General features: G+C 38.5%; 1 protein-coding gene across 2 annotated transcripts in view; it reads right to left on the bottom strand.

The window, feature by feature from the left end:
• Positions 1-12844, bottom strand: part of DLG2 (discs large MAGUK scaffold protein 2) — a 2041254-nt gene that overhangs the window by 511259 nt on the left and 1517151 nt on the right. For both annotated transcript variants that reach the window (XM_073808350.1, XM_019948680.3), the window contains 2 exons: positions 11458-11602; positions 8592-8730 (listed from right to left, as the gene is read on the bottom strand). In XM_073808350.1, the coding sequence (XP_073664451.1) occupies positions 8592-8730; positions 11458-11602 (284 nt within the window). The remainder of the gene's footprint in view (positions 1-8591; positions 8731-11457; positions 11603-12844) is intronic.

Raw genomic sequence — 12844 nt, 5'->3', positions numbered from 1 at the left:
ATAACAATAGTCATAGATATGCAATAACCATCTTCCATAAAACTATAAGGCCTAGTGTTGTATGTTTATGTCTGGTTAATTTATTAGGTACATACAAAATGATAAACACCTATAAAAGGCTGTCTTAAAATTCCCATTACTGTTTCATTTTTCCTATCATTAAATTAATTTCCCTGACAACAAACAGCAGCTTAACATGTTTTCCAATACATATTTGGATATCTTCCTTTGATTAAGATTCATCCCCATTAGCATACCCACTCTCTCTGTTTCTAGCAGGATAGCTCTATCAATCAAGCCTCACAGTTTATGTAAGTAAACCTAAATGGTTATGGGGAGCCGCCATCAATAAAGACAAAACTCCCCTGGAGGCTTCCACTAAGTGGGTTATCCTCCATCTGTCTCACCCCTTTTGTCCCAGTCACCCCTTCTCATTACTATCCTTTGCTTCAAGACAGGTATTATAATGCCAGGCGGGATCCCCACTGCAGAAATCAGGCATGCAGCACAGAGCAAAACAGATAACTGAGAGACACTGTTGATGAATCTCTGACTTGGTTAAGTTCAATAATGCCCTTTACAAACGCTGTGAGGAGTCTGATGCCATACTTGGCAGAATTTCTTTGAGGGAAAAGCTACATGGTGTTGGTTGTTGAGCGCTACTATGAATAATATATGGCAAAATCAAGAAATTATCCAGAGGATAATTGTATCTGGCCACAGAAGCCAGACTGATAGACTAGTTTTTATCATATTTGGTTCCACTGAATCCTATATTGTATTTTCAATGAAGAGGGTAATAGATACTCATTGTGTTAATAAAAATAAAGATCCTTAATAAAGCATTAAGACTATAAGACTTCCTGTAATACAATATTCTGAGGTGTGCTGGGAGATAAATTAGTTGAAAAAAACTTATATGTACATTTTGTTTGAGCGTCTGCATACCCTTGTTGGCTACAGTTCCATTCCACCAAAAAATGATTTTATTTGTGGAGTAGTTCATCTTAAATCCTTGTTTTAAATGGTATTAACAAGAGGTAACATTTATCAAGTGCTTACTTTTTTTCTAAGAACTTTACATGTGCTAACTCAGTTTCTTGTCACAATAAGCCTATGAGGTGGGAAGTATTACTCTGCTCCTTTTAAACATGAGAAAACGGAGGCAAAGCACAGTTACATAACTTGCCCAAGGTCACACAGCCAGGAAGCGGTCGAGGCAGGACCTTGAGCAGGGTGGCTCCAGGGCACACCCACCTGAACACTCTGCTGTCCAGATCCCGATTCTAAAGCAGGCACAGTTGTCTGCCTAGGGCACACCCAGTTCTTTCTTCCTATACTTGGTTAATGGCAGGTAAGAAAAGATTTCTTCCCTATGTCAAAAGAAGGACCTTCCAGTTCATCCAGAAATGGTTTTAAGTCATTAAATATAAGTTAAAAAGAAGAGAGCCTAGAACAGGACCAGACTTCACTGATGGAAAGCACTGACTGATCCTTTGAGAACCTGTCCCTAACGGAGACCACAAAACTTGAGATATAATTAAGAGGTGGTTTCTATAGCACAGATTTAATAACTGGCATGTTTGTGTAACTTAGCTCAGTGCTTCTCAGAGTTGGGTATTCACCCGCAACTTGGGGCTTATGGTATTTGCCAGGGACTTAGTATCCCCAGAAAACCCATCTGGTATGTTAACTTTACATTAAGACTTCAAATAAAAACAATTAAATTTCTAATCAAAATATTTCCACATTAAAGCAAACAAGGATATCTCCCAAAATTTTATGACAAAACATAAGACTTTGTATGTTTCATGCTTGCACAGAAAGCTTCATGTTCTACCCCAGATCCTGAGGAGAACAAATTCCTTTTTCAAAGCCTAAGGGCATGTGGGTAGCAATATTTGCGAAACAGTGATTTAGCTTCTAACCAGTTCTGATCCACAAAGTTAAACACCAAGGAAAACAACAACAACAGTGGCAAACACTTACAGTGTTTCTGAAAGCTTACTCGACAGCGAATAAAAAGCATAGAAATGGCCAGTGGTAGATCAGCCTGACTGAAGCAGGCCTGTCCGTCCTGTGGAAGACGGCTGTTGAATCTAGCTCTAAAATCTAGCTCAGATTCCTGTGCCCCTCTTCTCCTCCACTGCCACCTGTTCCCCCAGCCCCAGCTGTCATGATCTCTTCCTTTGTTTCTTCAAATGGTCCCTGACCTGCTCCATATACCAGTCAGGAGGGTTTTTGTTTTCATAAAACATAAATCAGATAATTTCATTCTCCTGGTTGCTTCCCTTTAATAGATTCTCAATGCACTTAAAATTCAACCTACACTTCTTCATCATTACCTACAAAGTCCCACATCATCTGGCTGCTGACTCTTCCAACCTAATTTGTTGCCATGCTCCCATTAGCTCATCTCTTCCAGCCAAGCCTGACTTCCTTATATTCCTGGAACCCACAAAACTTATTTCTGCCTCTGGGACTTTGGCTTTGCTATTTCCTCTTCCTGGAATGTTCTTTCTCTGATCTTTATATCACCAATTTTATTCTTTTTATTCAGGTCTCAGCTCATATCCTATCTCCTCAGAGGGACATTCCCTGGTTGTCCTCCTTTACACTGTTCTCTTCCCCAAACTCTGTCTATGGCATATCATACAATTTTATTTTCCTTATAGCACTTTTTATCTATAACTCATTTATCTATATATCTTCTATTCAATACACTAGAATGTAAAGTCCCTAAGGGCCAGAGCCTTGTCTGGTTTGCCCACCACTGTAATTTTGTGGCTAATAACTGTGCTTGACACATGGTAGAAGCTTGAATATTCACTGAATGGGTAAATGAATGAATGAATGGGAGAAAGAGAAAAGAACTAGAATATATTTTAGATACTATGTCCAGTAAACTAATGTTGTATAATTTGGGGAGAGAAGAGGGGAGGCAGACTCTAGTCTGATGGGTTCATATCTATTTAGTAATAAGGGAGTCAAACTGAATATCAGAGTCACAGTTTAGAGTGGTCCTTGAAAGTTTCTGGAGATGAGAAATCTTTCTTGAGACTTTATTCGGCTTTTGCTTTTTGCTCAACCAAATTATGTGAGGGAACATTATATAGAGCCAGTTAGAAAGACACCTGGGTACAATAAGTTCAGGGCCAGGTGAACTTGGTTTCTAAAACTGGGAAATATATTGCTCACGGTGATAGTTAAGGCCCTTGGCTTTCATAACAGCATTTATCGCATTCATAATTTGGGAAATTAAGTCCCCACATCTTGAAAGAGAAATTGTACTTTGCACCCTCAATTTTTTTTGGTTTCATTTTAGTATCAATGATTTGTTTGTGTATCCTGAGAATACTTAACCAGATAGTGAGGGTGTGTGGTTTGCATCTCTTCTAGGTGACCAGGGAAGACTTGGCTCAGAAGAGAGGGGATCCACAGTTGCAGCTAATGTACAAAGTGGGCACTGCTCACAGGTGATCACTGACTGATTATAGCTTCTTACTCCATCATAAAACAATGAACATCAGCTTAGAGAAATAGAAAGAGCACTGGACTGGGTGTTTGAAGACACGGGTTCTAAATCTGATTTTACTACTCACAAGTTGTGAGACCTAGGGATAGCCAACAAATCATGTTAGGCCTCGTGTTTCTTACCCATCAAATGGAGGAAGATTAGACTCTACAGTCATTTATGGCCCTTCCAAATTTGATAGTCTATAATTCTATGAGCCAAAAAACCATCTCAGCATCATTGTAACAGCTTTGCTTCCCCAAAATTGACGACCAGAGTATTTACATAATAATAATTTTGATTTATAAGGGCCTCAGTAGAGTTTCTACTAAGAGAATTTCATCCAAGGCTTTTTTGTTTAGGCTTCCTTTCTCTAAATTGAGGAAAAACAAAATTTCCCAGCTTACTCGGTACACATTTCCTTAAATAGTAAAAGAGATTTAAAACAATTCCAGGTAAGCCGTTGTAGCATTCTTCTAATCAAGACTCTTTTTAAAATTCTTACTGTATTTCCCAACAAAAATGAATATAAATCAGGAAGATAGGAAAATATTATGAACATTTGGAACAAAAGACTGCCAATTTGATATAATTTTATAGGTTGTTGGAAGGTACCCATTTCACAGAAATGTTTCCCTGTCAGCCCCAGTCCCATCATTAAAGATTCATTCCCTTGATTTATTATTTTAGGAAAATGTAAAGTAGGCCCCAAAGGTAAGCTACTATAGCACCTTAGGATAATAATAATTTTATATAGCTCTCTAAAGATGACAACGTTCACACATATTATCACATTAAAACCTCACAATTCCATGAGGAAATTTGAGGACCCAAATTTACAGATGAGAAAATCAAGACTCAGGAGATTGAATGACTTGTTCAGGGTTATCTGGGTGGTAAGCGGTAGTACCAGCCTCCTGATACAAGCCCAATCCCCTTTACCCAACATCTCTACATAGAAAGAGACTGTATGAGATGGTGGGTCGGAGGGATGGGGGGGAGGACTTTGAAGACAGACCCGAATTCAAATTTTGATTCTTCTATTTCCTTGCTGTATGATATGAGAAAATTACTTAAACTCATTTTTGTTACCTGTAAAAATCAACACTAAAAATGTTATATAAATAATATCGGAGCAATAATGTATATGAAAGCACTTAGCGTAATAGCGCATAGCAGTGATCTTTTTGTTTTTACTACTCTATGTATTTCCAATCTTATGACGAGGTTGCAGATGAGAGAAAGGATAGAAATAGACAACTTAAAGGTAGGTACCATTTTTCTTTATGAGCCTTGTATTCAAACTATAACAGTTGTGTTCATTTTATTCTATTTCACATTCTTCCTTGAGTACGCATGTGCTATCCCCTACCACGAGTCCCCTTCTTGATCTCTTGACTCCCTGATGAATGCCTACACATTTTTTTCAAGCTCAAACACAAGAGTTATCTCCTCTTTAAAACTTTATTTGATGTCATAGGCTTTTCCTGTGGCATTCAAGGAAAACTCAAAAAAATTATTTATAAATATTTACTACGTGCCTCTCTGGTGCTGGGGAACTCTGCTAGGGCAACACGAGAGCACTTCACTGAACTGATCTAATTTTGTTTGTTTCTGTTAGTAGTTCCCACGCTTTGGGATTTTACAGTACTTTTACATCTAAAAAACGAGGACTAATATAAAGTTGCCAACTTTTCATCTTCTAGGTTAGGATATAATAAGTAACTGCCATTGACTACCATAAAAGAAAGGCCATTTTGACACCAAAGTATAAAATCTCAGGACTAAAAATATACATATAGGCTTTATGGGAAACTTCATGGACGGGGTCTGCATCATCAAGGAATAGGTACTGGGGGGTCCACTGGTTCCACGTATATTTTTGTCCCAATTTGATAGTTCTTAGAGATGTTGTTTCTTACTCCATTTTGCATCTCTACTGCAGTACCCACTGTCTAGTAGGATGTATTCAGTGAATATTCATGAATAATGCGATGAATATGCCTCAGAAAATATTTATCTCTGAGACCTGTGGTAATGACTTATAGCACAGAGCACCTGTGAGAGGATACAGCGGTGGTGAGGATGTGAGGGAGGTGTCTGTGTGTTTGTGTGTGTAAGCTGATATAATTTATTTCACAAGTTTCCCAGGCACCAGACATTCAGAAGATTTTATGCAAAGTTATGAGATTGTCCTGTCAGAGAGCAAGGAAGGAAGCAGGCAAGAAGTAAGACACTGAGGCATATCACTGTAGGAAGAAATGAAATCTCTTCCCCAGACACCATCTGAAATATTCCATGCGAATAGGTAGATTGAGAATTATAATGAGTATACCTACAGCAAACAGATAACATTCATTTAATATTCATTATGTATCAGGCACTGTTATAAGTTCTTTGCAGGTATTATCTCATTTAATCATTACAACAACCTATTGAGAAAGATTTGATTACTCTCCCCTTTGTAGAGATGAAGAAACTGAGGCTTGCAGTGGTTAAAAGATTTGCCCAAGGGCTTCCCTGGTGGCGCAGTGATTGAGAGTCCGCCTGCCGATGCAGGGGACACGGGTTTGTGACCCGGTCCGGGAAGATCCCACATGCCGCTGAGAGGCTGGGCCCGTGAGCCATGGCCGCTGAGCCTGCGCGTCCGGAGACTGTGCTCCGCAGCAGGAGAGGCCACAACAGGGAGAGGCCCGCGTACCGCAAAAAAAAAAAAAAAAAAAAAGATTTGCCCAAGCTCACACAGTCAGCCAGTGGTAGAAGTATGTCTCAGACTGCATCTAATTGTCTTCAGAGCTCATCAAAACTCTTGGGTCCCTTTCTAGCCACATATTTTTTTTTTACGATGAGAACAGTTTTACATGACTTGGTTTTCATTTTAAAAATAAGGAGAAAATTAACATGTTTCTTCCTAGCCAGAATTTTAAAGCTGGCAGGGCACCCAGTTTTCCTACTTAAAAGCTGTGTGCCCACAAGCAAATTCCCTAACCTCCTTGAGCTTCAATTTCTGCATTTCTAAAATGGGGATGACAGCCCTTCTTCCTGTGTTTTGGGGAGGATTAAAAGGATAGTGTAAGTAAAACAGCTAGCAAAGGGCCTGGATTATGAATGGGGTTTAATAAATTTTAATTCACTATGGGGCCTAGTATGATAAAATGACATCTTCAAATTAAAATCCTATCAAATAGTGGCGATAGGATGAGAGCAAATAGATTATTGCTCTGGTGAATAAAGGTGGCTATATTTATACAATCTTTAGAGAAACATGAGGATTATCTTTGCTGCAGCCTTCATTTTAATTAAGAGCAGAGAGATTAGACATATCAGCGTAGGAAGAGGTTTATATTTAATTTAAACCACAGATGCACATTTGCAGCATCTAAACATTCCATTCCTTGGCTAAAGTTGTAACAAGCCACTTCAGCAAACCTGAAATTGCAAAATAAATGGAAAATGCTTAATCATTTAAAAAGAAATAGGAAAGGAATGAAAAGACCAAAGCACACACGGGCACCAGCAAGGAAAGTTAAGCAGCAGGAAGTCTCCTCAATTTTTTTAAAGGCTGACAAATGACTTCAGTAGACAGGCAGGATATAAAACTAAAGGATCCATCTGTATCGCTTTTCCACACAAACAGTTTCAGAAAAAAAGTGTACATATCCGTATGCAATCTCATTTTGGGTAAAAGTTTTTCTCAATGAGAAAAGCAAGTTGCAAAGCAATGTGTAAAATACAAACTTATTTTGTAAAAACAATGTCAAGCCCCAGTTACATCTGAGTATGCTTTGTACACGTCTGTATGAACACAGAAAAGGTATGCACGGTTCAAGCCAGAATGCCACACTGGGAACCTTGCCGGGCTTGAGAGAGATTTTTGTTTCTTGAAAATCTTTGCATTACCTCACCAAATGCAGTGAGCACGCATTACTTTGGAACAAAAACATTTAAAGATAAAAAAGAAAAAATGTACCTTTCCTATTATTCATCCACCTCTTCATTCATTCATTTGTTCATCATCCAAAAGTTACTTAATCCTAACCAGTGACCATGATGTAAACTAAGTTGGTCTTCTCTGAACTGTCAGACCTGACTTTTTCAGAGGCATGCCAGCTAAATTTAGTTTTTTAAAAAAAGTAAATTTATTTATTTAATTTATTTATTTTTGGCTGCGTTGGGTCATTGTTGCTGCGTGCGGGCTTTCTCTAGTTGCGGCGAGTGGGGGCTACTCTTCGTTGGGGTGTGTGGGCTATTCATTGTGGTGGCTTCTCTTGTTGCGGAGCACGGGCTCTAGAGCACAGGCTCTGTAGTTGTGGCGCACAGGATTAGTTGCTCGCGGTATGCGGGATCTTCCCTGACCAGGGCTCGAACCCATGTCCCCGGCATTGACAGGCGGATTCTTAACCACTGCGCCACCAGGGAAGCCCTAAATGTAGTTTTATTTTGTGGGGTTAGCCATGTGGTTCTCTGCTGTGTCCTAAAATCCTGCGCTGTTCCCCTTTGAGACTGAGATATATTAAATTCAAACCATTTGGAGTTAATTTCACTCCTTTCCTTTCCACCTGTAGTTACTGCACTCAAGGGAGGACTGACTGAAGCCTCAGTTCCAGTGAATTGTGTGTAGCTGTTGGTGGCAAGAACATGGAATTTAGAGTAAAAAAAAACCCCAGAGTTTTTCAGTTCTGACTCTTCTACGAACCAGATATGTGGTTACAAGGGGACTCGTACATACTGCTATGCTACTTCCTTCTTTCTGAACCTCAGCACCATCTTCTGTCTTTGAGTAATGATACCTATCTTACAGTATAGCTGTAAAGCTCAAATGTTGTTAGATATCGAAAGTCCTAACAGATTGCAAAGTGATGGTTGTGTGTCTATTACTACCTCTCCACAAAGAATTTGTGGTTTTTGCTTCCAACAGATGACAATGACACATGTTTATAAGTCTTGGCAGATTTTCACTTGAGGTGAGACTATCATAAGTTTGAATGGGGCTGAGAAGCAACAGCTGCCATGTTAGGCAAATGCAATTTCTTCCTTGTAATGATCGCAAACCCAATTAACCAAAAGCATATCTGACCTGGTATAATCGTCTTCAACAAGCATGTGCTTTGGAATTGGTGAGTACCTTCCTGGAGAGATGGGCGGCAGGGAGGTTTTGTATTCTAAAGTGCCATTGTTGCCAGAGAGAAGATGGTTTCCCATTGGTGGAGAATAAGCTAAGGGGTGAAAGAAAAGAAAAGAAATCTGTTATGTGGCTGATTCAATGTGTCATGCTACAGTTCTGTTAAAAATAGAAAGGCTTTGCTACCCGCTAAGAATTTTCTGATCCTTCAAGAGGAGGGAGTTGCTGTTTGTTTGCATTTAATATGTACAAGCACATGGTGACCTTTAGGATTGGAAAGATGTAATAACAGTTATATCTGTAAGCCCAGTTCGTATAATTAGGTGAAGAGAAAAACTGGAGGAGAGACCCAGCACTCATATTTTCAGAACAATGATTAATTTTCTATTGAAATAAAAATGTTAGCTTTTTAATTGCAGAGCTTGCATTCTTTTCATGTAATTAATATCAAACCATCAAAAGCAGAAGGCTCTTAGGAGCAAGTTCTTGTATAAGACTTTAATCCCTAAATATGCTCTACTCCCATGCCAGACAGGCTAACTCTGGCCTTTCTCTTCTGTTCCTGCACCCTAATTCATCCCCCTTTTGGGTGACTGAAAAGCCTCCTAACTGGGTCTCCTGCTGCTGTTCTCTCCCAAAATCCATTTTATACATTGAGAAATCCAGGTCTGATCATGCTGTTCTCTTGCTTACACACTCTCCATTGCCACTACTGTATTGAATATAAATTCTCCCTTTCACCATGCTTACAAGATTGACTCATTTTAATATCCCCCCTTATGAATCTCCTATGGTCCTTAAATAAGGCCTGTTCTCCCCAATATCTGTACCTTTGCTCCACTCTACCAGCTACCTGCAACTTCTCTCTCCTATCTCATCTCTGATACTGAAATCTCATCCAATTTTTCAAGATAAAATTCAAACGCCACCCTCTGCATAAAGATTTTTCTGATCTTCCGAAGACAGGTGATATCCCTTTCCTTTGAGTGCCCAAAGGACATATATTTTTACCTGTCTCATAGCATGTACATCCCTCTCAGTTTGCCAAATATTGCTACTATTTATATATCTGCATTAGCCTTCCTTTCAATGAAGGCCATGATTTTATCTCCTTTGTATCACACATATTACCTTACAAGGTGTCTTGCATGTATTGAAATTACTCAATACACATTTCTTGAATTGAATAGCAAGTTTTGTTTTCTCCTTTTTCTCTTTGACGTTGATCTTATATGCCCTTCAAGAAGAGGCTCACAGAGGCTCAAGACAGATTTTTCTAAATTTATCCAGTTTGAAAAACTCTGAAAGTTAACACTCTTTCATATCCTGAGGTAAGGCTGATCTCATCTTACTGCTTGCTTGACAAAAAGACATATTTTGGGGCAAGTCATTTTAGAATCACCATTAAGAAAAGCAATAGCTAATGTAATGGGCAGATAACAAAATCATTCAACATTTAAATTTCAAGAGAAACGTCCAAATCTAAGAGAGGTCAAACAACTTGCTTAAGACCGTAGTACTAATTAATGACAGGTCCTGAAGACATTCTGAGTTCCCAGCCTCACAATTGGTTTCTCAAAATTTCAGAATGAGCACATTTACTCATGCTGACAAAACTATCCCTTAAACTCACATCAAAGAAATGAATTGCTTCTAAATCTAGTCCCCAAGGACAGAATCTTCTTGTTGACCTATTAAGAAGAGGGGAAAACACGGGGCTTATGCAGCAGTGGACTTTGTGAGGACGCAGTAGAGCATCTTATTGTTATTTGTTGCCCTAGAAGCACGCACCTCCACCCCATCTCCACTGCCAGAGTGATCAACAATTTTCTCTGGCTTCCCTGCCAATATATCAAATTCTGGTAAAGGTAACTATAATGATAGTTATTAAGGATTATGATTTCACCAATTGACGGCAAGATCCTTTCCCCCAGGAAGAAGCACAGTGCTATCTCTGGTTTATTTTGCCTGTCCCTCTTTTCCACTCTGTGGCTATATAGATTTGAACTAGGAAGAGAGACTATTAGGACATGAGAGCTATCATCCTTCAGGGGCTTGAGAAACAGACTTTAAAAATGCATTGCCCCTTGGAATACTACTCAGCCATGTAAAAGAATGAAATAATGCCATTTGCAGCAACATGGATGGACCTAGAGATCATCATACTAAGTGAAGTAAGTCAGAAAGAGAAAGACAAATACCATATGATATCACTTATATGTGGAATCTAAAATATGACACAAATGAACCTATCTATGAAACAGAAACAGACTCACAGACATAGCAAACAGACGTGTGATTGCCAAGGGGGGAGGGGTTGGGGGAGGGATGGGTTGGGAGTTTGGGATTAGCAGATGCAAACTATTATATATAGAATGCACAAGCAATGAGGTCCTACTGTATAGCACAGAGAACTATATTCAATATCCTGTGATAAACCATGTAAAAAAGAATATGAAAATAATGTGTATACATATATATATGTATAACTGAATCACTTTGCTGTACAGCAGCAGTTAACACAACATTGTAAATCAACTATACCTCAATAAAAAAAATTTAGAAAATGTGTTGCCCCTATGCTATTGTAATCACACTGTCCATAACATACATCATCGAGCCTTTCCATAAGGGTGAATCTGACAACTCATCAGGCAAGGCCTCCAAGGCAACTGGGGAGTCAAGTGCAGGATCTCCGTGAAGTATTTCCACAGGCTAAAAAGAGTGAAGGTGCAAGTGGAGGACTTTGCCAAGCTTTGTAGAATTCCGATTTTGCAAACCTGGCGTGCTGTTCAAAGATGACACTGAGCGTGGTACTTACAGTGAGTAATATCAGGTGGGCCGTAAGGATCAGTCATATAAATGGTGGTGGCTTTGCCAACTTTTAGATAAACTACATCTGATGTGTTCTTCAATATTGCTACCGCCTCTTCATGTGTTACTTCTTCTAAACTGTAATTGTTTACCTGAAAGGGGAAAACATTCATTATTAGAGCCAAATCTATGCAGGTGAAGAGAACTATTCAGGCAAGAAGATACACAAAATTATGACTTATGTAAAGATTAAATTGCAATCATTACAGTCCAGTATCTATATCACACTTTGACAGAACAGATAGATTAAAGGCATTAGCCAAAGCAGATAAGGTACAGTTGTTGATGCTAAAAAACAAGGTTGCTTCTGCCTTTTTCTAAGAGGAAACGATATTTTATAATAGAAATCGGAATACTCTTTGTGGAAAAAGGAACAAAGGGGTCAAATGTCCTTCTTATGCTATAGTGATTGTGATTGCAGAAGTAATACACATCCATTGAAGAAAACAAACAAAAACAACAGAAGAAAATAAATATTATCCCTAATCTCCCTATATGGATATATTTCTTTAGACGACTGTGACCATATTACACACACTGTTTTAGAACCTGCTTTTTAACTTCGAGTGAACATTTGCCTCTAACATGAATGTACTTCAACAATATGAGTTTTGTTTCCTACAAAGCACTGTGCTGCATGGCTATAACATAATGATTTAACTAATCTCTTACTAAAGCATGTTTATGTTGGTTCTAATTTTATTCTATTATAAATGATGTTGCAATAAACTTTTTTCTATATTTGTACACCACTTTGATGACTTCTTCAGGATAACTCATACAAACGAACACTGCACAAAGTATATGAATATTATAAGGGTTCTGATACCTATGTCCAAAGTGCCCTTTGGAAACATGAACCAGTTTACTCTTAGACCACAATTATACGAGAGCCCCCATTTCCCACAGCTTCACCAAACTTGGCTTTCCTCACTTTAAAAACTGTTCGCATCAAAATGTCATTTAACATGAGTCTATTTTCTAAGGAAAGAGTGCTAATGTTGGAACACAGAACTTTTCAGGTGAACAAGTTCAAGAGTACCTTAATGCTATCGGCTTTAACAGCAACTCCTCTTCTGTTATTGGACAGAAAAGCCTGTGATACCTGAGCAATTACTACTTCATGGCAGTGGCTTACAGTGGGTCTTTGCAACACTTCTCTTAAATGGTTTTCAAATATTTAGGAAATATTTTGCACACCTAGGTTATCCTTATTTGGCTCCTGTTTTTTTTATGAAGCAACTCTTTAGTTGGTTCCTGCTGAAATGATGTGGAATTCAAATAAATGTAATATAAATGTAAATAAATAAAATAGATTGGATTCCTACATATTC

Source organism: Tursiops truncatus, chromosome 8 (assembly GCF_011762595.2).
Source record: "Tursiops truncatus isolate mTurTru1 chromosome 8, mTurTru1.mat.Y, whole genome shotgun sequence".
Taxonomy (NCBI): Eukaryota; Metazoa; Chordata; class Mammalia; order Artiodactyla; family Delphinidae; genus Tursiops; species Tursiops truncatus.
The sequence above is the reverse complement of the archived record's forward strand: the minus strand, read 5'-3'. Positions and strand labels throughout refer to the sequence as shown.